The sequence below is a fragment of the Anopheles coustani genome, chromosome X (genome assembly GCF_943734705.1).
Source record: "Anopheles coustani chromosome X, idAnoCousDA_361_x.2, whole genome shotgun sequence".
NCBI lineage: Eukaryota > Metazoa > Arthropoda > Insecta > Diptera > Culicidae > Anopheles > Anopheles coustani.
This window is the reverse complement of record NC_071290.1, coordinates 4,765,835-4,792,481: the sequence shown is the minus strand read 5'-3', so window position 1 is coordinate 4,792,481 and position 26,647 is coordinate 4,765,835. Positions and strand designations below refer to the sequence as shown.

The window sequence follows — 26,647 nt, the reverse complement described above, 5'->3', positions numbered from 1 at the left end:
TAGAAGGCAACGTGTGCCATATGATACACCCTGAAAGTCCGCTTAACTAGATGGTCATCGCGCTCGGTTTTTCGCTATTTTCTTCATGTTTATTTTTGATTGCATGGTCTCGTGTAGTTTCTTTGTATTGTTTTTCCAACGATTCCGAAAAGAAAGCATTTGCTACAAACCGGTTGTACCGCATCTTCGGAGCACACGATGTGCGAGTGGAAAACCTTTAGTTTACTAGCTAAATAAATATACTCGAAAATATATCTTTCTTGCTCGACACAACTGTTACGTTTGTGAGATTATTTGTTTGTTCTTTATCTTATAACTATACCTCAGCTAGGCAAATTACAAGTGCACCTACAATCGAATTCAGCTACCAGCCGGACATTAAATTTTCTCTGTCTCTTAGGTTTCTTAATAGTTTGTTTTTATTTTTGGAGCAGAGAACTGGAGGCATACAATACATTGCTCACGCACAAGAAACACACATTCGTACATGCATACACAACACAGAAACCCAAAAATTATATTTTAAATTAGTTTCAGTACGTGCTGTCCAGGATCCTACTATCCTTACAACACCCCCCGTTGTAACCCTCTCCCTACATTGAAGAATGAACATTCGGTGGGTAGTGCGAAAAAACTCAGTTTTGACAAAACATTTGACGCAGGGCTAACGCGAAACAAGTAGATGATGGAGAATGCAGCAGTAAGGAAAAAAACCTTAAGCCTAATCAAGTTTAGCATTTGTCCAAACAAGTTTCACAGTTACGTATTTTATGCGCATCAACATTCGAAATTCCCTAAGAAAACAAGCTAAAACAGATAACGGCAAAAGTGTGTGTATATGTTGTTCCATCGTAGGAGTGGCTATATGTATGACACCGCCATCACCTTCTAGGCAAAGTTCAATTTGTTTAATGTTACGACAGCAGGAAGCAAGTTAGTGAAAATATCGAAAAAAAGGAGTTTTACAACTGAATTACATTTGTGAATAGTAGAAATTAGAAGATAAAAAAAATGTTATGTGTTGTGGTGAATTTTCTTTGCTTTGTTTGCGTGTTGGTTTGGATTTGTTTACGCGTCAGTTTATAAAGCAACAGTTTCGCTGCTCCTAAGCCTAACTAGCACGAAGTTGCAAAGTAGTTTTGCATGGAGATTAGCCGCCGTACGCGCTTCTAAGCGAATGTTTCCTTGGCACGACGAATATTCACTTGTCAATGTAGAGATAAAAGGAAGAATTTAATAAACAAACCCGAATTTTATGTACTTATGTACACAATACATTTGAATGTTTAGAGTTCTATGTCAACTGGTGTTAACCGTATGCCATACAAATTGTATGAAGTACCAGTGTAATTTTGGAATCAAACGAAGGAATAAATTATCATACTTATTGAAAATATATAGAATTATGTAATTTTTAGATCTTTTTTAAATACTAAAGTAAATCGAAAAATCTACCTTAATTTAAAAGCTCTCTGACTTGACATACCGAATTGGCAGATATTTGTGCCGAATTTTAAGATCCTTCAATTTCCCATACAATACACGCAAGGGATGCAAAGAACCCTTGAAAATTGATATTCTTAAATTTGTTTAAAAATTCAGATTATTCATAACATGACAAGATACTGTTCGATCTATGTATTTTAGATAACGTACCTAAGATTCATTTTCCAACGATGCATGACTAATAAAACTGAGGTTAGAGGTTGAAAAAAGAGAAATCCATCGATATCCATACAAAAGGTATGACAAACAAGTTTTCTGTCCGTTGATTTCAGAGACGAAATTGTAGTTTTTTGTGCATAAAAAATAGTGTAAACTTTGTTTCAACATTCTTTTTCACCTATGTCACAGAAAACATTCTCGTGTAGGTACTGTATTTTCTCTGCCAAGCTAAGACTTCTAATAACAGGGCTAACCATTTTAAAGTAGTAAAACAATTCCGGATATGCCGTAGTAGACAATAAGGAAATCTTGGAACATTGCGTATCAACATTTACGGCAGATGGTAGCTTGAAGATCCAATCCAGTGTAAATGGATTACATTGCAGATATCAACTAGAATCAGCTAACAGTCGAGAAACGAAAGCTATGAACAACAATATTTACAAGTGAGCATCCTAGTGGCAGTATCCAAAACATGTGTGAGATAAAACTAGAGCAAATAGGAATAAACGTGGGCTACTGCCTTATGATCATAGAACACAGACACTAAACCACAGGCTCGTGTAGTTCGATGTTCATAAGCAGGAGAATATCCAAGGTTCTGCTATTACCGTAGCAGCTAAATAACCTAGCACAATATAGTTAGATGTAAACCAAAGGGCAGTAGCCCTAAAAAAGGCTAACGCTGACAACAGTCGAAAAACGATCGGCAAAGAAAAGTATCGAACACATTTAATTGGTTAACCACAGTCGTGCTTGACTCGAACGTTTTGCCCAAACATATATACTAAGTAAATGAAAATGCAATTGAATTGAGAAGGAGAAAATTATAATTCTTTTATAACGAAACTTTCTAGTCTGCATGAGCAGAAAGGTGTATGAACCTGTGCAACCTGGCATCCTGGCGGGCTGTTATGCTAACAAGCTAGCTATCAGTAATGAGTCGAATTAATAGGGATAAAATATTACAATAAAATATATCTAGCTGTAATAACCCTTAAGATCTCCACCTCATTGACTAGCTCCGAAAAGGTTGATGCCGGAAGAATATGTACCATATGATTTTAAGTTGTCTTACTACAGCGTCCTGGAATAAGCGTGTAGATGTAGAAATGTAGAAACGTTTCAAAAATTTTGTCGAAGCTGATCTGGGGCTTAACGTTTGCTCAGTATTAACACCTTACTGCGCTTATCTTGTCAGTAGGATGAAGAGGTCAAACATAAGTTAATATAAATCAATTCCCAACGGAACAGTACGAGAATTTTTGGTGCGTCGCTAGTTTTGCTACAACGGCTTCAGATAACCGCCTTCTTAAGTAACGAGAAGTTGTGCCGAAACTTCCATTCGATGTTTGAACGACTATCCAGTGCTGGAACGGATGGACTTGATAGCGGCTCGCTCACTGCAGTCTTAAGTGATTTGGGTCGTTGTTATTGGAAAGCTTTGTCCGCAGAGGCATGTTTTCGATTGCCGCTAGGAATTGATCTGTGAAAGAAACAATATTAATGAACAAAATAAATAACTAATATACGATTTGTATGATGATTAGATGAGTTTTTAACCCTTTCACAATTTGTGGATAAAGCTACAAGTTGCAACCGAAATGGTATATGATCATTTGACCAAGACGTTACGCCAAGAAGAAGAAGAAGAAGATCCTTGCACACCATCTAATTATAGCTTGCTCTTTTCAAACACCCTTTGATATTTCATATACTTACTCATGTTAATTTTCCCAGTATGCGCTGTGTCCGCCTTTACAAACAAGACATCCACTTCTTCAAGAGAAATTTTAACCACATACTTCAACGCATCGTACAACTGCGCACGATCAACGGATCCCGAAGTTCCGTAAAGCTAAAAGAAACGGAAAGTTTCAGCACCACTGCACTGCGCTTTTGTCTGTTGTGCACCAAACGAGTCGGTTAAGCAATTTCATTTTACTCACGTGAAAGAGTAGTTCGACGAACACAAGTTTTGGTTTGTTCAGGGTGGTAAGAAACAGAGTCATGAGGAGATATTGCTGCACATCGAGCAAGTCTGGTTTGTTTGGCTGAAGGAAGGAAACAAACGAAAACAAATTTAAGAAAGTCTAGGGTATCTAATAAACTAAAGAAACTATTAGCTGTTAATTTAGGCAGCTTCAGATAACGGAGGTCCATAGCGATGAAACGTACCTTAACAAATATTTGATGCAAGGCGACTGTCGCCTCAAGCTTTTCGTCAAAGTGAAATAGAGTGGCAAACTCGGAGAGTGTTAAGAAGCGGTTGCCGTCGTTGAACGCTGGTGTATTCCGTACAACAGTCGCCTCGATATCCGGGGCCGCACTAATCGAAAAAAAATGAACGAATTGATCACAATCATCGTAAAACGGTTGGTGAACTAATGAGTGCTTACCCGGCCAACTCACGCAGCTTTTCGATGTCAGCAATGGCCGATGCGTACGGCAGGTTGACGTTCTTGACGTATGTCATCAGCTTGCAGTCATCGAAGGTGTAGTCGGAGATGGGAATGTCGAGAGCCTTGGCCATCAAGTCCCGTACGTTGCGCGCATAAAGTTTCGGATCGGCCTTCTCATCTGCGCTGGGATAGTACACGGGAAGAAACTCGATCTCGCAGAAGGTGTGGAACTTGGTCAGGGTGCGCCACAGCAGCTGGATGCTGGAAGGCAAGAGTCTGGCATGAGATAAGATGTTAGGGTGTTAAACGGGTAGGTAAAATACTTACGCGCTTGGTCCTTCCCAGGTCCAGGTAACCGTGTCGACCTTGTTAGGGTAGCGCATCAGTACCGGCTGAATTGGAACTCCCGGATAGAACGCGCCAGGCTTAAACTGGATCAGCGAGGTGCGGTTGGTACACGTCCCCTCGGGGAAAATCAGAATTTGTGGCCAATCCTCCGTGGAGTTGGCGCGCTGGATAATCTCGCGAATCGTGCTCTGACGCGAATGCGGATCCTCCCGGCACACGTAGATTGGTTGTGCGTAGTCGATCAGTTCTGGTTCGGAATTGAGGTTCGAGTACCCAAACACACATATACATAAAAGATGAGAGGAAGCAATAAAATCATCGTGTTAGCATGGATTGGAGCCAAAGGTAAAAACTAGCCTGCAAACTTTCGCCATTGTGCACTACCCATTCTCTGACATACTCCTGCCTTCCCTTTTCACTGCGTAAACAAACACACACGAACGAAACAAAAGCACCAAAAAACATCGCGCACACGCACGAAGTTGCAGTTACGGCCAGGATGATTGACGCAATGGACACATTAAGCACAAAGGGCAAGGAAAAACCGAATAAATAAATTCGAGGAGCTTTAGTGATTGCTAGTAAAAGGGAACGTTTGCAGTAGTAGCAGTGGTAGTAATAACAGTAGGAGTAGGTAGACATTTCTTTTAGTAGGGTTTTCCTAAGGAAGGAAATGAAGATGAATTCGTAGATGTAAAAGAGGTATTGAGGATACGAACCATTCCGAGATTTGTTAAAGTGCTTGTGTTATTATATTTCGCTAAACTTTTCCCAGTCTGTACACATCAAAATCGGCCACTCGTAAAATGATACGATCTGCTGTCTTTTCGCAAGCCTACAGCATTCCCGGCACCCAATAATGACCTGTAACGTACATATACATTTCTTTTGAATACCTCTTTCACTATGGAAACAAAATCGATTCACTTTATACAACACAAACAAACAAATCGGGAGTTCGAGATTAACTATTTTGTAACATTTCCACTTGAATCCAACCGACTTGTAATCAATTTGGAGTGCTTTGTACTTCTGTTTTTTTACTTTAACTCTGCCATTCACGTCTTAAGGTGGTTTAAATTAGTTGGTCACTGCGTAACCACTTTTTTGAGTCTACACAAATGCTGTGTTGCCCACAAGTGTATTGTTATTCATTTCATAAAACTACCCAATTCCATTCTGCATTCCTCGTATGTAGTTCACTTTCATCTTGGGACCATCTTACTTGTAATAACCTGGACTGAAGTCCATCTAATACCAACAAATTTGATACTTCTGTTAACGGTCTTTGCGTACAGTTTTGGCCATATCTCAGTAAAACAAGCGTCTTTGATTCCGTTTTTAACTCACATGCCAAGAGGAAGAGGTATTGGAAAGAAATATAAACATTGGAGGTCATTATTCGGTTCTGGGAATGCTGTAGGCATTCCAGATCGTATCATTTTACGAGTGTTCAATTTTGCTTGCTGCATACTGCATATGGGAATAATTCGGACTTTATAGGGCCGCCAACTGCGGTGATATACACAAAGCTCTCTATCCATAAGGAGGTTTTCCAAACCAAAATTAATAAAAACCCTACCAACTTCGCACAAGGCGTTTAAACTTTAGATCTTCAGAATCCGTGTCAATGTATGGCTTAGTATTCTACATAATAAAGAAGTTAAGGTGGTATCTACTCGGTAAGGACGATCAGAGCTGGGACTTGGATCAAATCAGTTACACAAGCAATAACCTCTTTTGCAGGTGGGGATTCCAAACAATTACAGTACGGAAACGGTAGTACGAGAGATCTCAAAAGCACAACGAGGGAAAAACAAAAAAGGAAAATAAGAAATTGAATTTCTGACACTTACTCCCGAGGTTACGGTCAGCGATTCGTACCAGCGGACTCGAAAGCCCGGTCAAGTAGATGATGACCGCGTCGAGGAAGGAACTGTGCGGCGACACAACCAGCACTGGCGCCTCGCAGCGTAGGGCCTGCCGACCGCGGATCGAAATACCCAGCCCGGCGCAGGTGTACGTCAATACGGCAAACTCGCTTAGTAGCCCCTTCATGCGTCTACACAAATGTGTACAGTTGCGTCCGCGTCCATGTGTACGGCGAGCCAGTAGCGTCCAGAAACGGTCGTTCAACGGTCCGGCGTCCAGTTTTCATGTCAATATGGGCGAATGAGGTGCGTTTTTATAAGATGGGTCATGTATGTTAGCGGCGATTTGATAAAGTATGTATGATGACGTAAAAGTAAAGTGTTGTCGAATGTATGTTTATAATGCCGAAGGATAATCGTATTTGGTACGATGACGTAAGGTGACAGGTTTGAATTGAACAGTAGCGATAGACAACATGAAAAATGACATATGAAGAGAGAAAATCAGTATGATATTGCCAACGTGTTTTGTTTCAGCCAATTACACAAAAGTAAAACGGTAAACAGATATTATCAACCAGAGTGTTCCAAATGGTAGAATCCATAAGGGGTGCACATAACATCGTTTCGTACAACAAGTGAAACGTACGCAAAAAAGGAACATTGAGAAATAGAAAGAGAAAGTGAATAGAAAGAGAAAGAGAGAAAAAGAGAGAGAGAGAGAAAGAGAGAGAGAAAGAGAGAGAGAAAAATTGTAGAACGCGAGATCTACGTGTTGGGTTCATGAGACGCAATTATCTAATTACTTTAAAATGCAGGAAAAATTTACAACGTTTAACATTGGCTTGGATTCTTTAGCACAGTTAGATTAATTATCAGCAAATTAACATTTAAGAGAAAATGAAGGAGAACAAAATTGAGACAAAACACAGCATCAAAAGCTCGCCAAGTGAGAAGCATCGCATTGATGATCAAATGTCTGCAGAAAACCCAATCACCACTCCTAGGAGTTCATTATGTTATCAGCATAATAATATACATAAATATGGATAGTGAAATATTTCATTAAAGAATGTTAACACCAAGCATAACAACTTTGCATCGCTTAAGAAAGTTGGTTCTGCACCGTTTAGTGAATACATTTATAAAAAGTTATTCTTTATATACAAAAAGTGAGATGCTTTGCTTAAATTCACCACACGCATTCCGCCGATTCGAAACTATTCAATTAAAGCTAATTTTAAAAATTTACGAGCTTTCATTCCATGTATATAACATTTGCATTAAAAAAGGACAAAATTTCGTTAGCAATTGCAAAAACAGCACGCATGATAATCGAATGAAGTAAATTTTATCGTAAACTTACATCAGTTTACTACTTTATAAAAGTATTTTGAAAGCCAGTCAGGTAGCTGTAGATGGCCGGAACTTAATCCATAGCCGATAAAACTATTTATGTTGACATGTTTTTTAGCTGTTGTGTGGCTTTCATGACCACATGCTACTTCGTTTAGGCATCCTTGTTAGAAAAGATCCTGAATTCTGAGGGTTAGCAGTGCTGGGTATACTAATGATATGTCACCGGTTCATCTCCTCCGATGATCTTTACGCATGACCCAGTGTGGTTTGTCCAAAACACTGGATTGTACTTTAATGATGTTTTCTGATAAAGTCGCTTACTTCTGGAAGGCGCAGCAAGCTACATAATTCTCTGTAAGTCATGAAGTCATGACAGCTAAAACAGCAACTTAGTGTGCATTGCCTTTAGTTAGGGATTTTTTCAAGCAATCGAACAGTTTTTCGATCGGAATTGCTGTTTAGAGCTCCTAATTTTATTCCAGACCGCTTCAGCCTATACAAAAATGAGGGATTTTTTATTCGCTTGGAATAGTTTTCGGAGGAAACCGTTAGAAATGTGTAGCGGGACACAAAAGAAATATTACTCTTGATTATGGTTTCAAAATAAAGTTTTAAGCATTTTTTTATTTTGCACGAACAATCGTTTAAATTTATCCTTTTTTTAATGCATACGTTAAACAAACGTTGAAGCTGGTAAAAAAATCAATGCAAATGTTGTTTGTTTTCGCTTCCATTGACATTAACTTTACTATGATAAATATCAAGGAGTATAAACATACATAAACATTGAAACGATGTGCCTTTTCCATTTATGATTACGTATTAGTATAAAGATGGGTTTGCAATGTTGAAGGACCAGGCATTCCCTCCAAAATATGGCTCGTAATCAGCATTTTGGTGGCAAAATCTAGTGGAAACAATACAGCTATGTTAGTATTTGTCTTGCTAAATTTACAAAGATTGCGAGAAGTAGAAAAAGTGTCACTTTACTGACAATTTTATTTTTGTTCGCTGCCCGCTGCATCGATCAACTCGCGTTAGTACAACGTAACGCGTACCCGTGATGGCCATTTTTACTCTGCAGTTGCTCAAAGTTGTGTACAAAAAGGCATGAAACAGTTAGACCTACGAAAGCCAGATCATTAATACATTTTCCAGGCAACGCAAACCAATGGCAAGTATTAATGGATCTTGGCGTGTTGAAGCATTAAATCTTAGAGAAAATCGATAACTGAGCAGATACTTCTGGTATTTCTTAAGGGAGGATGACTGAAAACACATTATACCTTCACAGTAGCCCATGTACTCTACAAGCGAATGGGCGAGAAAAAAATGAAAAGGAAACAACACAAAAACGGTAAATGGGGGGTGTTGCTGAAGGTCCAGCATTAACAGATGAGACATGCAGGATGCAACTAGCAATAATGTAGCTGCTTTTTGCTTAAACCTAAAGAGCGAGTAGTAATGAGGATAGTTATGAACATACTAAGAAGTGTGTGTATATGGTTCAATATGTAGAAGCTTATGTTTGCTAGTCGGTGATTTTCCTTCAGCATGTAATAGAATCTGTTTGCTAGTCGATGATTTCCTGTCGGATATAAATACGTCACGGTTCCTTGTTTGCCAAACGTTATGTCAGATGAAACATCGGAGGGAATGTCAACCTACTACTGTTGCTATTTACCACAGAACACATACAATTTCCCTTGCTTTTGAGATCAAACTTAGGCATTCATCGATAAAAAACGTTTTTTAAATCGTATAACTAACAAAAAATATTGCCATAAAAATGTTCAAACAACAGACGTTTGCTCGAACGATCTCGATACGTGTAAAAGTGTCAACGAAACTTCAGAGTATTTTCACACTATTATAATTATTAACCAAACATTTACCTTACCTATTTCAAGACTTCCTTTCAACTAGATTCAGTTTGAAGTATGGTCTACTTTTATCAAAATGGATCAACATTTAAGCATCGTCTCCGTTTAATCGAAAGACAATCCCATTGGCAAATTGTTTTTGAAACATCTAATTTGTGTATTAGCTTTTTTGAGGACAAAGGTTATCAAAGGGATTTGAGGTTATCATGAGATAATGACGCGACCCCCACTCTGTGAGTAAAGAAGCAAACGTCGATAATATCTCAACATGCTTCTACGGCCGGCATTGTTTTCGGTTTTTCCCATATGTTGTATACTGGTTTTATGGGAGTTGAAAAAAAGGAGATCGTGTCGTTATATCATGAAAACGTCGTATGACAGCAACAGGGTTCAGAGATACTTAACTTAAACCTGGAACTTAGCTCGAACAGGCACGTATTTTTGTGATGCGTAAATCTGCATCCTAGTGCGGTCATATTCGTCCTCACATGCATTACAAATTTTCGTTCAATGTTTCTCGATTTGTTTACTTGTTTGCTTTTGTTTGGTTCGTGAGCAGAGAAATTGCAATGGCGACAGCAGGTACCAGCTGTTTGGACACAGCGGCGAATCTAGCAATAAAATCAAAGAGTCAAATATAGCGGGCACCTACTTCCGAAAAACGGCAGCGAGGCCGTTTCGTACTTGGCGACAACGGCCGACGGCCCGAACAGGACGACGCAGACCGAGTCGAAGAAGGCGGTGTGGGGCGCGACGCATATTACCGGGGCCTCCTTCGGCGACGCTCGCTCGCCCTTGTATCGTATGTAGTTGAAGGAACCGAACAGGAACAGCAGGCGCATCACGTGCGCGGTGATGCAACGCAGTTGGCTGAAGTGTGACCGCGTGAGACGGTCAATTGGCGAGCAGTGCGCGTTCCATAAGGTGCGGAAAGGAGAAGGTAGGGGGGAAGTGAAGGAAACATAGCAGAAAAGAAAACATAAAACTATCAAAACACGCTTCTAGCATTAATGATGCACTTCCTTCACTGGTGTGCGCTTCTAGTTACTACTTATCGATAACCGTCTTACTACGAGCATTTCATGATGATCCTTCTGTTGGGACCACCTTGTCCCCGAGCCAGTTGCAACAATAGCTAGAGTAGAATCTAGAGTCTTCTTACTTGGCGTAACGACCGTCTTCGGTCATGCCTGCCCCATTAGGGGCTTACTAGACTTATAGTGATGTGCGCTCTGAGTGAGAATGAGTGAGTGATTCGAATCTTAATATTGAATGAACGATTTAAATCCAGATAGTTTTTCTGACTCCCTTTGATTTGAATCCTTAACTGGGATTCGAATCCCAAAAGAATGAACGAGTTGGTAAAAGAGTCGCTAGTCGCCATAGAGATTCGAATCCCAAGTTTGGGATCACTACATGGGCGACTAGCGACTCTTTTACCAACTCGTTCATTCTTTTGGGTTTCGAATCCCATATAGAGATTCCCAAACTGGGATTCGAGTCACAACTTGGGATTCGAAACACAACTTGGAATTCGAATCACAACTTGGGATTCGAATCTCTATGGCGACTAGTGACTCTTTTACCCACTCGTTCATTCTTTTGGGATTCGAATCCCAGTTAAGGTTTCAAATCACCTCGAAGGTTAATAAATCATTTTACACTTTTTAAATCACAAAAGAGTGACTTAAAGATTCGAATCATCGTTATGATTATTCACTCTGATTCAAATCTCTAAAAAGAGTAGTTATTCTCATCACTATAGACTTATTCCCATTGCGTACGTGGATATACGTACTCCCCTCTCGTACAGGGGAGGGGTGAGTCCATCCGATCTCATTTGGGATTTGAACCTACTCTGTCGAGGTACTCGGTACTCGTGGGTAGTGGTGGGTAAATTCGACAAAAAATCGGAACCGCTTCCGAATGACTCCACCAATATCGGAAGCGGCTCCGTAAGGTAGGTGCAATACTCCGAGCTCGGAACCGTCCGGAGCCGTCCGGAACCGTCCGGAGCCGCTAGTCGGCAGTCGGAGCCGTCGGAGCCGTCCGGAGCCGTCCGGAACCGTCCGGAGCCGTCCGGAGCCGTCCGGAACCGTCCGGAGCCGCTAGTCGGCAGCCGGAACCGACCGGAGCCGGAGCCGTCCGGAGCCGTCCGGAACCGACCGGAGCCGGAGCCGTCCGGAGCCGTCCGGAGTCGTTTGGAGCCGTCCGGAGCCGGGTCCGCTCCGCTCCGCTCCCGCTCGGAAGCGGTTCCAGGCGGTGGGTGCGGTTCCGAGAACCCATCACTACTCGTGGGTTGATTTTCTAACCGGTGATCTCGCTGGACTGTCGCGGACCTCCCTCTACCGCGGATCCCACTCTGTCTAGAGTACAATATCAATCACTGACAAACTTATATTGCGTGCATTCATGAACCAACGATGAGAGTGTTCAAGTCGCTAATCCAGCATAGAGATAACAGTCATATCATATCCTTAAAATCTAGCAAACGTATCTTTAGGAGAAAAGAAAAATCTCATGAGTGCTAAAGTATCACAGCGGAATAAAGTTTTGAAGTGAATGTGAAACAAATACCGTATGCGTGATAATGTTTGCACCATCGTACTAATATGGTTCCCGCTGGACCTGGGCATACAAATCCTTGGCTTTCTCTCCACCCACTTAATTCTTTGGATAACTATCCTCGAAGATACTGGGCACCTGAATCAATCACCAAGCGGCACAATGATCGAACAAGTGAAAAAGTCCTCATTTTACCAGTTAAGTTAAGTTGATTTTAACAAAAAGAGACCTAATTTATCAAAATTCATCTTTTAATAGTTAAGTATCTCATAAATCATAAGAAAATGGTTCTACGTGCCTAAGTTAGCTCCCACAACACTTAAGCCGCAGAAATTCTTTGGAATCCTAAATGTCCAACTTTGCAATTGACTGGCAAAACTATGACTTTTTGCACTTTTTTATCATTGCGCCGCTTGATGACCGATTTTTAAGCACTCTTTTTGCACATGCTTCATAAAAACATAGACAAAGAAGATGTGATGTTTTTAATTCTAAATACTCTAAAATTGACCGCAAAGCCAGACAAGTATTCGTTTTTCGACTTGCACCCTGCGATTTGCGATTCGTTCGATTTACACACTGTATATAAATAAACTGAACCTTCAAGCATTAAATTTATAATTTAAGAAAATCTTAATTAATTAAAAAAGCATGTCGTTTCCTATCGTGAGATCGTTGAAGGTAAAATCGTCCTCTAGTAATTCTATGGCTATGAAGGCCGTCCATTGTTATAACTAGTGGACAATTACAAAGCTTATAGAAATTACTTTTTTCAATACAAACTATTGAAGGGTCCATTGCTATTGAAGGGTCGCTAGACTGGTGTAAATAATGGAATCACGAACAGCTAGTCCTAGGCGATTAGTTCCAAGACACAGTTTTTTGTCCTGAATGACCCCTTTTAACAGCGTACCGGTGAAGGGCTTTTGGAAGAGTGCAGGCACAAAGCAACCGGCGAAATCGACGACGCCGACGAGCTTTCTCCGCGGACCTGGGACCTAAGGGATGTACTGTAACAATCAACAAAAAGCGCAAACCAAGACTGTTACACTCGCAGTTTTGCCTTGAATTGGATCAAGGTGAAAAAAGTGAGAGCTCGGACGAGCCAAATGATGATGATGGATGCACATCGTTCAGAGTCAATAGGCAACACACTTTCCCCAAGGATTACGGATGACGATTTTTATGCTTGGTGACTGGCCGCTTGATTTTGTTTCCCTTGGCATGCTAACCCTTTATCTCTGTTGCGCGATAGAGGACTTTATGCATGGAATTCCGTTTAAAGACTTCATCCAATCTATAACCGCTCGCAAAAGGGTAGAATTGTAAATTTACAAAAACAAAAACTAACATTTTTGAATTCGTTTTCAACTCACTTACATAGTGGAAGAGTTATTGAGAAGAAATATTAACGTTGAAGGCCAATATTTGGTTCCGAGAATGCTGTAGGATTGCGAAAAGACATCAGACCGTCTCATTTGACGTGCATCCGATTTAATCCTTGCTGCTTTTATTGTTAAATTATTGCTAATCCCAATCACAAATAACGCATATGTAAACTGACAAACATTTAATCAATAAAATCTCAAAAAATAGGAAAACATATTATTTTCTCCGATTCTAGACCAAAAACTATACAAAAATGTGAAAAACAGTGTTCGGATATGTTCGGAGTTGCAGTGCTTTGAAAATGTTGTCTTTCAAACGCTTTTCTACTTACAATGTCTCAAGACACACACAATAACTAAACACACAGTATTTCACTACACAATCCACTGCACCATTTTCGTAAACACATCCATTTCTGATGCACACGCATGCTAAACGGTGATTTAAAAAGCGGATGTATGAATATTTACTTTACTTTTGCTATTTTGGGAACTCATCCTGCCAGAAGAAAACAAAATCAAAATATTTGACTTTCGGCTTTTGTCCAAATTAGATTCGTTCACGGTTTTAGCTATCGTAACCAAACTGACGATGTTTTCGGTTTGCTTTCATTGTTTCGTGAACAAGTTATCAAGTGTTGGCGACAACATTTTTTCGACGAGCAACTTTTGGTTGCGCTAGCCATCACTAGTAGTCGCTAGTATAGAATAGCTCGCGAGAAGCGTATTGGCACTTTAAGGTTCAGTTTACAGATTGTAACAGATACACTTCATAACATTGATATGATGAAGCAAATGGAGAACGATAGTCGTCTAAGTTTGAATATCCCAATACTACGAATTCTGTCCAGAGAATTATCTAATACGACCGGTGCGTTTTTCAATCTTTATTCGAATTTACGTACGAACAGCAACGCGCTTTGTGGAATTTGTTTACTTTCTATTTAATGTATGTTTACATCCAGTAGTCTGTAGTCCGTGTCAGGTGATAGCGACGCACCAAAATGATGTGTACGGCAAGGTGTTAAAATTAGTTACACCATTTTCATGGCCACGGGTGAAAAGCACGTTAACACGGACGAATTTAAGGTGCTTTTTACCCGCGATAACAAGTGAACTGGTCATGAGATTTCATGAAAATCGTATACGAATAGCACTAAGACTCTCTAGCTTGAAATAGGCTAGCCAATTTAAACAAAACGGGAAAGCTTACTAAGAACAATAACCACATCACCCAGCAATAGGAAGCAATTGTGCCAGCAAAACTTACTTACTTATGTGGCTGAGCGGTCTTGGCCTGACGAAGCTCCATCCGAAACCGCTTACGGTCGCTCACCACGCTGGTCCAATTTCGTATCCCGGCTTTACTGGCGGCTTCGTCTACGCCATCCTTCCACCTCAATTTAGGCCTACCACGCCTCCTCTGTCCTTGGGGACAGCCTAAGAGGACTTTACGGGCTGGGTCGTTCGGTGCCATCCTCATGACATGACCAGCCCACCGGAGCCTGGCGAGTCTAATTCGCTGTACGACGGTGAGGTCTCCGTACAGCACGTAGAGCTCGTCATTATATCGGCTCCTCCATTGTCCCTCCTCACATATGGGGCCAAAAATCCTCCTTGCCAGCAAAGCAACAGTTGGTAAAAAGTATTCAATTCAAAGCATTGACGAAATATTTGTCACGTGAGCTATTGATTTTGATGATAAATATAACTAACTTGATCTTAAAACTAGAACAAGATCTCATAAGACTAGAATAATACTGAACTTTAAATTTATCTGGAAATCCGTCCTTGATCATGACTGGCCCCATTGCAAGACTTTCTTCCATAGTCAGGCCTCTCGTACAAAGGAGGGTCCGGTCTCGGTCTAAATTCGAACCCACGCCGTCGAGATGGTGAGCACAAAAGTTTATGGACCGAGATTTTCTAACTGTCGCTACCACTCGGCTTTCGCGTTGAAAATTTATTAAGACCATTATTGTCTAGCGCCGTGTGACACGGTGTTGTAAAAAAGTAACAAAAATAAAATAAAGCTCAATGGAAGCGTCAGCTTGTGAAAAGTAAGGCGATTCATCGCATCAGCGTTTTTTGGAGTGGTCAGCTGTATATGGGTCTTTTGATTTGTATGCGGCGTTGACAGAAAAACCGGGCTTTGACACTAGGTCGTGCCAAATGCGTCGATAGATCGCTGCAGTATTATCTAGTGATGGGCGAAATAAGTTCAAATTCGAAAACCGGTTGCTTCTGGAGTCACAGAAGGATTAAAGCTTCTTTTCCACGATGCACCCAATTTCATACTCGGCATTCCCGGAAGGATACTCGAAACTCCATACAACTTTGACAGCAGTTTCACCAGTCTCCTAACAGAGTTTCCTATGTGGAGATGAACAGTAAGGGGGATCCATGACCCCGCCCTTATTTCACGAAAGCATCTCCCTTTTTCCTTCCTCAAATTCATTTCTTTGGATAAATTCATTGGTTCCTGCTATCCATCATGTGTAGAATAATTTACAAGGTTAATCAATATGTTAAAGTACAGGTGAACGTCGATTATTCAAGGGTGTCGGATCCGGGAGGCCCCCGGATAATCGAACATGTACTAAAATACGTTTATAATACCTGGTTTGAGTCACGACTAGTTCACTTTTTACGGCGGACGTTTCCCAAAGGTTGATACATTCCACAAATTATAACGTTAAGTTTCTCCTTCAATAAATTGGAAATGATTTTTTTCGAATATACGTATACGGGAAATTGTTAATCAATCATAAAAAATGTTTGAATAAATTTCCAATGGTAATTTTCGTTGCTATTTTCGATCCGACCAATTTTATTTGACACATAATTGCAAAAGACTTTAGTGAACCAACTTGATATTAATTGAAACATTTCAACAATGTGTGCAGTTGTCAGTTACAAGACCCCCGGATACTCCGCCCTCGGTTAATTCGACCCCGGATAATCGCATCCGACTGTATACTATCATGCATCACTGCATGATTATTTAAAACCGTTATGTGTTTCTAAGCTATCCGTTAGCTTTCAATCGTCGCATCGCGCTTTGCATAACTTCAAGCGCAAATTTGACCCAGCAGGACGATGAGGATCTAGGCGGGGGTGACATTTACCCTTTTACCAAACCCGCTTACTATACTTACCAAATATGTGATTAGGCACAACGCATCATCAAAATTTTAACTTTGCAATAAAAACGTTCGGAAACCAAAACAAACTGTATTTTTTTGCAATGAGCTACCATCACACCAAGCTGGTGTGATTGGATGTCAATCAGTACATTTTCACCGCCTCCATAGTGGAGAGTCCGGATGACAAGGACTTCTCCACATTGTGATCGACAATAAGCCACTCGACATATTATTGAAAACTCATCAACACGAATTTGAATTAGAAATCTAAAGAATTTGAATTCCGAGCTGAAGCAATATCAATTCAATGGAGAAATTCGGATTAAATGGAGCATCTAATGCCTGTATTTTATCGGATTCGGATACGGTATAAGATAGGTGGAACCAAGGTGGACTCGCGCATCCATTCCGGAGTTCCCTTCACTAGTGCCTTCGCACAATAAAGATAGGCGAGGGGAAAGTGAGGGAAGTTAAGCAAATACAAAAATAACAGAGAGAGAGCGAGAGAGAGATAGAAAGAGAGTGAGAGAAAGAAAGAGAGACAGAGAGAGACAGAGAGAGAGAGAGAAGCAATCGATGGAACGACCATGGAAAATATAGGAAAACTTAAACCCAAGAAGATACTTTGCAGCGGAAAATATGTTCCGAATCATAGTTGCTGAGGTTGCTTCCTTGGAGCCACCACACCACCACCACCACCACCTACACCACCGTCCTCCATACTCATACGTTACTCACCGCCGCCAGCCGGTTAGGGGCTTCATCCGCAGGTCCTCCTTCGATAGTCCGAAAAGACCGATGTTGGCGAGGGCCCATGCGATTACCAGACATCCCAATATCAAGATGACTCGGAATGGTAGCAGGATTACTGTGAGGATAACGGTCTGCGAAACAGAAGTCGTAAGAAGGCAAACACATTCATTAAATATCTCACATTTTACACGGACAGCTATATAAATATATCCTTCCAGGAAGTTTCATTTTGGGTCGACGCACTTACATTTTCAACCGTTACGGAGATTCACAACTGTTCTAATGGGTGTCCCCGAAAGTATAAGCACGATTTCGGGTGTTTGATTGTTTACATTCAAACCTACTAGATAGTGCATCGAAACTATTTTTTTCAACCGTTTCTGTTAAAATGCGAGGCATTTCCGTTAAAAAGCGCAAAAGCGTTCTACACAAATGGTATTCGACTCCTTACATTTCGCTAAGGAAATTGGCGAAATCGGTAGATGTGAGTATCGGAGCCGTACGAACCGCCATCCAAAAGTGTCGGGAGGAGTCCAGCTTCGAGGATACGCCGAAAAGTGGTCAAAAACCTGGTCCTAAAATAGGAAAGTTCCATTCGCGATGTGGCTCAACAAATGGGTACGTGAAAAAGTAACGTCCAATGAGACAAGGCCAGATTGAATTTAAAATCGAAACGGAGTGCATATTAGGCTGCATGCATTAAACATCGGGCTCGGAAGCTGTACGACAAGCTGCTGTGTGGTCAACCCTCATGCATCAGTTCGACGAAGAGTCGACCAAGACCAGACCAATTGAGATATTTTGGGCGCTAGCGAAGGCATACTTCAGAAAACATTTTAAAGCTGCGAAAAACATCGACAGACAAGGTGGGTTCTAAGGGAGGTGAGCTCAAAGGCCTGGTCGTGGCAGCCATTTTGAAATTAATGTTTGACAATCGTTCCTGGTTTTGTTTACCAACAAAAGGATTGCGATGCGTTAGCAAGCTGCTGGTTCCAGTTGATACGGTTACCGGAAGACTGCCCTCATAAGCCACAACTTTGGTGAGGACACAGTTCCATCAACGATATATTGCAAAGTCATCTAGTAAATGAGGTTGGACGAGATGGGTAAAGCGGTTTGGTCGTCCCAAGGCACATATGTTAACACTTTGTTACTACTATGCTACACGAAACGTGTTTGTTAAAACGACAGTATCTTCTTCATATCGCATTTTTTTCACATTAACGCCAAACGCGCTTGACAGATACATTCCTTCCTCAAAATCGGAATCAGGCATGACTGGTTCCAATATTGGCAAGGACTGGAGGCAATATTAATTAATGTAAGATCAGAGAAACGGTTTGTCTAAATTCACACCTTCCTGTGTAATTGAGTAAGCGATTTAGTAACCGGCAAGTTGTTGCATTAGTTCTTCTTCGTGGCGTAACGATCTCTTGGTCATGCCTGACCCGTTAAGGGCTTACGAGAATTTTTACCCTATATGTACGTGGATAGTCAGTCCTCTCGTACAGGGGAGGGTCCGGTCTCGGTTGGGATTCGAACCCACGCTGTCGAGGTGGTGAGCCCCGGCGCTCATGGACCGATTTTCTAACCGGCGCTATCGCTCGGCTGTCGCGGACCCCCAATTGTATTAGTCTGTGCGGCTACAAATCACTGGCCTGCATATTTGCTATTTGCAGTTGCCGACGTGCGAATCAGTCTTAAGACCATTCCGAAGATAGGTTGCTATTTTGACACTATCTGTGCATCCGTTTTGGCTGAGCAGTAAAAAAAATGCTTTGGCCAAAATTACATCCATTGGCCAAATCACCCCCAATATCGTTATTTCATGTAAACATCCCTCAACTGGTGCACGAAAGATCACAAGGAATGTCAGGAAAACGGTCTTGCGTTGACACATTTGATCTGCCCATTGTTTAATTGGTTGTTTACGTTTGCAGCAGGATTGAAGTTAAGTCATGGATGTATGAGGTATATGAAAAAAACCCAATAAAATCTGTGACGGTATCGGTTTCGGAAGCTCCAGAGAGGTGGTAGATAAACACCACCTTCCACCGCTTGCGTCATCCAAATGGTAGACACAACCCTTGAAAGCCAGAATTCGTGGTCGATGCTTGACGAGATTTTGTGTGAAACTCGAGCATAATCGTGTCGGCTGTTCCCGATATGCTAATGGCGTGCTACTTACCTTGAACTTGTCTATCGGATCGTCCCAGGCGAGCTTGTGGACGAACGGGTTGACACGGTGTATGTCGTGGTCGGAAATTTTTTGACAGCAAACATCGGCCGCAAGTGTGTTGATTGCTGAGTGTGTCGGTATCTGGCACAGGAATTCGTTCAGATCTTTGTTGCTGGATGTTCCTGGCACAGAGTGTTGCTCCATATCCGGAGTTGCCATCGCTTTCCGACTGCTTCGCAAATGCAGAACACTACACTATGGCTTTGTCTGCCGTTGATTTTTTTGTCAATGTTTTTCCAGCTTTTTCGCCTAATATACACCCCCACACCACTCGCACACCGTACCCCAGAACATAAACTTGCAGACACAGGCACGACACTAGTCTGTAAATATCACAATTGGCAAGCCACCACCATCACCCCTAGTAAGAAAAATAGCATACTGCCACACACCACACGCTTTTCGTCCTATTGCGCGACTGACGGATAGGGCATACTACAATCGTAATGGTCGCTAAGACAACGCTCCGCCGCTTTCACAACAGCTGCTCTTTACAATCTGCCCTGGAGCGGAAGGTTTTTCCCGAAAGTTACCACCGACAAGTATTTCTGCTGCGCGAACAAAATATTTTCTTTCCCGTACACTTCTGCACTTTATCTTTTTAGCAGAAAACCTTGGTACTACCCTACTGACGCCCGTTTGATACGCTCTCTGTAAAACAAAACGGAGAAAGAGGTGGCAATATGAGTTTTCCGCTAGCGTTCAATTTTGTGGTTGCTGTAATGTCGCGCGCGTGCGCTCGTGTGTATGTGTGTGTGCTTTTTTTTCGTTTTTGCGAACCACACTTTCACTGCAATCAGCCGCTTGCTGGATATGTCGCCTTTAACGCTGGGCCAAACTAATGCTACTGCCAACAACCATAGAGCTTCACCGAGGGGTCGAGGACGGCCAACGAGCACAGAAACTTCAGCAGAGCTGTTTTACCGAATGCGTTTGCATTGTACACAAACATTTTTATTCATTTCGTGTCCGTTTTCAACAACAGCGCAGTTTCTGGCAACGGCACCATACCTGTGACTTCGTCGTCGTCTGAAACGCTGTCTGCGTCAACAGTTGTTGAACGTTATCCCGTTGCGACGTTACTGCGGCCAACATCATTGCCAACTAGATATAGGTACCCTCGCATGTACCAAACCCCTTTCTTTCAGTTCCGCTCTTCAGCATCCTCTTTATTTTTCTCCGTGAAGATTAGCAAGTAGAGAGATAAAAGTGGGAAAAGTTATTTTAAAAAAAATTAGTTATTTTTGCTAACGCCAATATTAGTTGTTTATTTCCACGTCGATCCCAATTTTTAAGATAACCGAATACATGATCATTGTGAATTTTTGACATAATAGTTTTTAAAATGTTTCCGTATAGAGTTCGAGCTGCAAACAGCACGATAAATTATAATTGGAAGCAAGGTTGATTGAAAACAAATGATAAAAATGGTTGGTTTGGTGGCTGGTGATGTTTCTGTAATTTTTCAAATACTAAGAAAATTAAATGATTTTTATTATTTTTTCTAGATGTATGCCACGGTTCTGAGTTTAAAATCCAATTTTGTTGTCAGATAAAATCGGATACCACCCAAGATGATTAAATACTGAATTAGGTGACTTTTTACGTACTTATTAGACGAGGATTTTATTGTCGGCTTTGCCTTTTACTATCAAAGTAGGCTCTGGCGTTTGACATAAAAATGAATAATCCGCTCGTGTAATAACGCAAAGTTGCACAAAGTGGATTTTGCAGTTATTTGATCATTTTCATGTTTAAATTTAGCGTATTGTTCATCATTTAGTAATGAACAAAATCTGTTCTGAAAATATGACAGATTAAGTCCTCGTTTATACCCTATTAGGCCGCTAATAGACGGGACGCATCCGACGCGTCCGCGTCCCGAATGTGATCTACAATCTGTCAAATTGACATCTTTTAGGTCACTTTCGGCACGCGCTAGACGATGCGCCTGCCTGGACGCAGAGTTGCTTCGAGCAAGTCTTTTACTCGAAATTGTAAATTTTATAAGAAGCAATATAATACAAAATATCGCGGGATCGCGATATACGATCGATTATGCGACGCTGCAGTCTAGATACCGTGTCGTGTACACGCCGAAAAGACAAGGTTACTCAATCGCGGTATATTCGCTTCAGAAAAGACGTAGCTTCGTACAAGTAACCTTGGTATTGCTCGTAAATCTGGCTCGGTGCTCGTAGTGCGGTAAACTTCAGTTTTAGTTAAATTTTGTAAGCATGAAACATAAATAATTTTTTAAATTATCAAATACGATCCCACAACCATTAACAGAATTAATTCCCCAAGAAGCAGGACCATAGCGAAACAGCTTATATACTTTAACAACGGTATTTGTAAGTCAATCAAAAGCGCGGCGACTGATCGTGTTAATCAAGGTGATTACTTTCTTAGCAAACACCTTTATGTGAATGAGAGATCGTTAACAAGGCGAGTCTTTAGACAGGTGGGCTTTGGGCTTTGGTAATTGGGATACAGTCTGTTCTCGAGTTACGCGGTTCTCGACTTACGCGGATTCGGAGATACGCGGTTTTCAAAATTTGACAGTAGATTGGGTTTATTACATCGATTTAAATTCCTGAGATGTACAACCACACGAATAAATATGTAAATTACACATTTGTATAACTTACGCTTTTTATTTCGTTTGTTGCAATTTATGTTGTTTGAATACGCTTGCATTGCATTCATATTAATGAAAAAAGAAATTTTTTGAATATTATATGATACATGTATACAAGAGCTCGATCTCTTAACTCCTAGTATAAACTATGTGTCAAGCAATATTCGAGATACGCGGAAATTCGAGATACGCGGATTTCTCTGGTCCCCATTATCCGCGTAACTCGGGAACAGACTGTACATATTTTGATTGAAAAAAAAAATATTACGATACCCTTGTAACTATGAAACGGTTACAAAAGAGCCTTAGCACAATGACGAAAATAACTTATACCGGCATGCAATAAACCAAAAACATTACTCATCCCGATTGTTAAGACATTCTTTAAATTTTCGAATGAAATCAGTCCGATTTGTTCGGGATGAACCCACCTCGTCTGTTGATCCATCTTGATCGTAATAACCTTTATGAGGCTTTCTTAGGTGGGGAGAAAAAGGGAATGTTAACAAATGCTGCATGTCTAGTTCTGAATCAGTTGTTCAGTGTATGTAAAATGCGTGTACGTTGCACGAGCGTTTCTTTCCAGTTATTACACCCTCGGTGAATCGATTTAGAAGTTTACAATTCGTCACTAATTCAAAAATCAGTTCCCCATCTTTCGTTGATCATTTGTTTCATGCATAATGAAGATCGCATCGTTGGAAAACTATTTTACTTTGTTGACAACAATCATAATAATGAGCCATGTCACAATAACGAGTGGTAAGTTGTGGTTATTTAGCGTTGATTTTTGCAATAGTTTCGATTTCATTAAGACACCACCCTTCAAAACCAACCTTTATTGTTTTTCAATAAAATTACCGTAGAAGTCTTTGGGTACCTATGGTCTTCATCTAGGCTTAACTGTTAGCTTCAAAATGGAAGTGTTGCAATTTATCAAATTTCCTGAAATTTGTAATTGTATATCAATCATTCGCTTCCCCGCCCTGTTTCATTACGCATCGTACTAATAACATATAGATGTTTCTTGAAAAACGTATTCCGGGCTCAAGCTCTGAAGGCCATTACGAAGACTACGCCGCGGAGCTTTCTAAAATGAAATGAGGGTAGTGTAGGGAAAAATGCAGTATTGCAAACAATCATTTGTGCTTTTTGGCCGAGGCAAAATATGTATAACTGTTAGTTATAGTTTATGTTTAGTTAACAAAAGTTACCAAATGATTTGTTACAACATGAGCGTTAAAATTCGAAACCTAAAAAGGTTCATCCATCGCTTGAAAGCAAATCTTCATTGTGCTTACTTTATTTTACAAAGAGCTTGAATCACCATCAACAAAACTGGTGCATTCAACCATTCACCATTTCTCTCTCTTCCGGGTATATGCGATTGGGCAACGCATCCACATCTGTTAACATAGGGATTTTTACCTTCACTCGATTTTGAGAGATATAGCCTAAGCAGGGATGAATGAAGTCGAAGGATCAAACCAAATGTGCTTATAGAAGCTTTCTCTCTGTATGCTGTTAATACTTGGAGCAAGGTGTAAATGGTTCATGAAATAATTCTATAAATAGTCGCCTTGCGTATGTCTACAACAAGTTTCTTATATTGAAAGCATCGCACAAAGTTCAATCCTCGGATCCTTTAGATGGGTACGGTACATCAGTTATAGCTAACCGTTGCTTTCTCATTTTCTGCAGACTATGGTTCTGCAGAGTATTTGAGATGCAGAAAAGTTTAGAACTATTGCTTTTTTCTTGCCGTTTTGCGCGCAAACCAGAATAAACGAATACACTTTAGTTTACTTGCAATGATGATAAAAAATGAGTATATATAACACAAATCTGAACCCTGCGAGCTGTGTGAATAGTATCCAAAGTCAGGATGGTCCAAATAGTTAACTCAATAAATTAGGAATATAAAATAAACATATGAAGATAAGGCTCTCTTTTACTTTTATTTTGTATTTTTAGCTTTACTTAAGCGATGCTACCAATGCCGTTCCCGAAGCGAACTCGGGAGTTGCAAAGACCCATTCTTATTTAATGCAACTCAGGTAGAAAACGAACGTGGTGTTTCCGCCGTTCCTTGTGCATCCGGTTGGTGCGGTAAAGTCATCGAGGGAATGGGTTCTTTCAGAGAAGATGGTGAGTGGATTCCATTTTGTCTTAGGACGCTATTTTAACACATTTGATTTGGTTGATATAAATTTCATTTCTAGACTACGATATGGCTACCCAGCGAATGTGTGTGCAAAGAGGACCTTCGGATTCGGAAGATCGTTGCGCATATACTGTGTACAATCACAAGAAGGTGTACATGTGTTTTTGTCAAGGAGATCTCTGTAATGGTTCCGACAGGCTTCACGGCGGACGCAAATGGATAACATTAACTAACGCATCGCTAATCTCTCTAGTGCTCTTGAGGTGGCTAGTGTAAAGAAAAAGGTTTAATACAAGATTTCAATCAGCTGTTGGTAGGACCTAACGTTCACTATCGGTTAGGAGTGTATGGGATTCCTCAGATTCCATTTATGATGAAAGTGTATTTATGATGAAAGTATCTAGTATCGTAATTATTGACTCAGATATGTTATTCCCATTCCGTCCTAAATCATTCCAAATGGTTTGATAGCTCTATTCATGATGCAATACATAATAATAGTTTTAAAATTGTTGGTGAATTGACGGATGTTTTTCGATGTTTTATATTTATTGAAAATCGTTCTTGTAATCGCAATAAAAACTTTAATATGAAATTTGGTTTCTGCATCTACTTGTACTATTGTTTAAATTGCATATTGTTTTTACATAATGATTGCGAAAGAGGGTTTTCAATTCTTGTTGATAGGTTAAACCTTCGATTAAAGGTTTCGCATACTTTCGTAAAAGTAAAACAATTGTTTGCATTCAATATTTTCAGTTTGACACTTTCAAATTTTGTTATTTTTGAAATCAAAAAACAATGCTACTTTTTTAGATTACCTTAAGTCAACAGATGGAATGGAATATTATCACATGATGACTACATATTAAAGAAGTTTGTGCCCCAATTTTTAGAAGAATCCCTTCCAGAATTGTTTTATTTTTATTTTTCATCATTTCATTTCATAAAATCAGCATAAGGTCTGGATTCGGATAAAATCCGAACAGACCTGCTTAGCACAATTACAAATTTACTAATCAAGTATAACTTATCCACTATAGAAACCATTTTACAAAAGAAATATATGTTGGATAGTACACACATATATGATACACAAAGCACACTATACACAAAATATATTTCATTTCATATATAGAACATACGCTTTAGGTAAAAAATGTAAGAAATGACGGTTCATTCAAATTTATCCAATTAAGTGCTAAAGATAAATTGTAGCAGAAAAAAATATAACGTCAGGTCGAATATAATTTTTTGTAAAAAAATCCTGTGAAATATATATGAGATACATAAGATCAACATCCACATTCTATGTATGAAATGTAATACGTAGCGTAATGTAACCCTAACGTTTACGGATCCATACGCCCTGTCCTGTACAAAAGGTTTGACTACCAACGTAGGTAAAGGGAAAGGCCTAGTTTGAACAATAGATAGAACAAGCACACCCGGGTATTTCATTCATTATGTATTGACCAAGATGGATTTGTTTGTGTTTGAAATCGACTTCTTACTTAATGTAAGTACTATTCTAGTAGTCTTAGCACTTCACAAGCAAACCAACTCTTGAAAAATAGTAAAAACCAAATTCTTCCGTTCTTTTCATATCACAGAAATCATTTACGTTAAAAAATTCATGAATTTTGGACTTCTAGATACGGAAATATTGATTTTATAAAGTTGCAAAATATTGTCTTGTCATACTTAACGTGGCTACCATATGCGATCAATAAAATTAGGCCAAATTGTACAATTTTGAATATTTCGTTGGTCACGAAACGTTTGATACAATATTGACTAATGTAATCGAAAAATGTTTTAATATAATTTTTATGTAGTTTACAAAAACCTTCAATACCTTCTGCCTAATGTTGTACCTTATGAGTCTTTTGGTGACAATAATTCATATGAATCATTCACCTAACATTCATTCAGATGGATTCATTAATCTTTAGGGATTCCAATCTTAAAACGTTCTTGAATCTATCGAAACCCGAATGAATCTTCATGAATCCTTCATGGATCTTTCACTAACCTCCATGATAGTTTCATTGGCGTGGATCATGCGCATTACATTTCTTGGGATTAATGAATCTCTCGTTAACGTATTCAACCTCTAAAACGCACAGAAACATTCAGATTCATGAATCTGAATCTGAATTACACAACTCCAACTCTGCCAGACCTCTTCGATTTTCACGATTTTCACTGCATATATTGGTA

General features: G+C 40.0%; 2 protein-coding genes across 5 annotated transcripts; one reads left to right on the top strand and one right to left on the bottom strand.

Annotated features, from left to right (window-relative positions):
• Positions 1-2,477: 2,477 nt before the first annotated feature.
• On the bottom strand, positions 2,478-20,698 carry LOC131269572 (lysophosphatidylcholine acyltransferase-like). Of its 4 annotated transcripts, none has more exons than XR_009179011.1 (10): positions 19,569-20,642; positions 17,366-17,511; positions 6,272-6,477; positions 4,395-4,662; positions 4,065-4,328; positions 3,844-3,994; positions 3,615-3,719; positions 3,388-3,523; positions 2,850-3,151; positions 2,478-2,752 (listed from the first exon to the last, which is right to left on the bottom strand). XR_009179011.1 is itself a non-coding variant. In XM_058272016.1 (10 exons), exons 2-10 carry the CDS (start codon positions 19,776-19,778, stop codon positions 3,066-3,068), a joined length of 1,572 nt encoding a protein of 523 aa, XP_058127999.1. In that variant the 5' UTR covers positions 19,779-20,270; positions 20,631-20,698; the 3' UTR covers positions 2,478-3,065. The 4 variants fall into 4 exon arrangements, 3 of the variants coding, with proteins under 3 accessions (XP_058127999.1, XP_058128000.1, XP_058127998.1); XM_058272016.1 differs by having other exon boundaries at positions 2,478-3,151; positions 19,569-20,270; positions 20,631-20,698; XM_058272017.1 differs by lacking the exon at positions 6,272-6,477 and adding an exon at positions 10,181-10,398 and having other exon boundaries at positions 2,478-3,151.
• Positions 20,699-22,786: 2,088 nt separating this feature from the next.
• On the top strand, positions 22,787-25,037 carry LOC131269573 (protein quiver). The gene is made up of 3 exons (XM_058272018.1): positions 22,787-23,022; positions 24,235-24,408; positions 24,483-25,037. The coding sequence occupies exons 1-3, from the start codon at positions 22,944-22,946 to the stop codon at positions 24,698-24,700; spliced, it is 471 nt and encodes a 156-aa protein (XP_058128001.1). The 5' UTR covers positions 22,787-22,943; the 3' UTR covers positions 24,701-25,037.
• The last annotated feature ends 1,610 nt before the right edge of the window (positions 25,038-26,647 follow it).

What these genes read in the sequence shown, in the direction of transcription:
- LOC131269572 (XM_058272017.1), bottom strand. Translation starts at nt 19,778, where the DNA reads ATGGCAACTCCGGATATGGAGCAACACTCTGTGCCAGGAACATCCAGC. An exon ending in ATCCGATAGACAAGTTCAAG is followed by an intron (nt 17,512 to 19,568) that starts GTAAGTAGCACG and finishes TCTGTTTCGCAG; the next exon opens with ACCGTTATCCTCACAGTAAT. An exon ending in TCGTCGAACTACTCTTTCAC is followed by an intron (nt 3,524 to 3,614) that starts GTGAGTAAAATG and finishes CGTTTCTTTTAG; the next exon opens with CTTTACGGAACTTCGGGATC.
- LOC131269573 (XM_058272018.1), top strand. Translation starts at nt 22,944, where the DNA reads ATGAAGATCGCATCGTTGGAAAACTATTTTACTTTGTTGACAACAATC. An exon ending in CCATGTCACAATAACGAGTG is followed by an intron (nt 23,023 to 24,234) that starts GTAAGTTGTGGT and finishes TTGTATTTTTAG; the next exon opens with CTTTACTTAAGCGATGCTAC. An exon ending in GGGTTCTTTCAGAGAAGATG is followed by an intron (nt 24,409 to 24,482) that starts GTGAGTGGATTC and finishes TTTCATTTCTAG; the next exon opens with ACTACGATATGGCTACCCAG.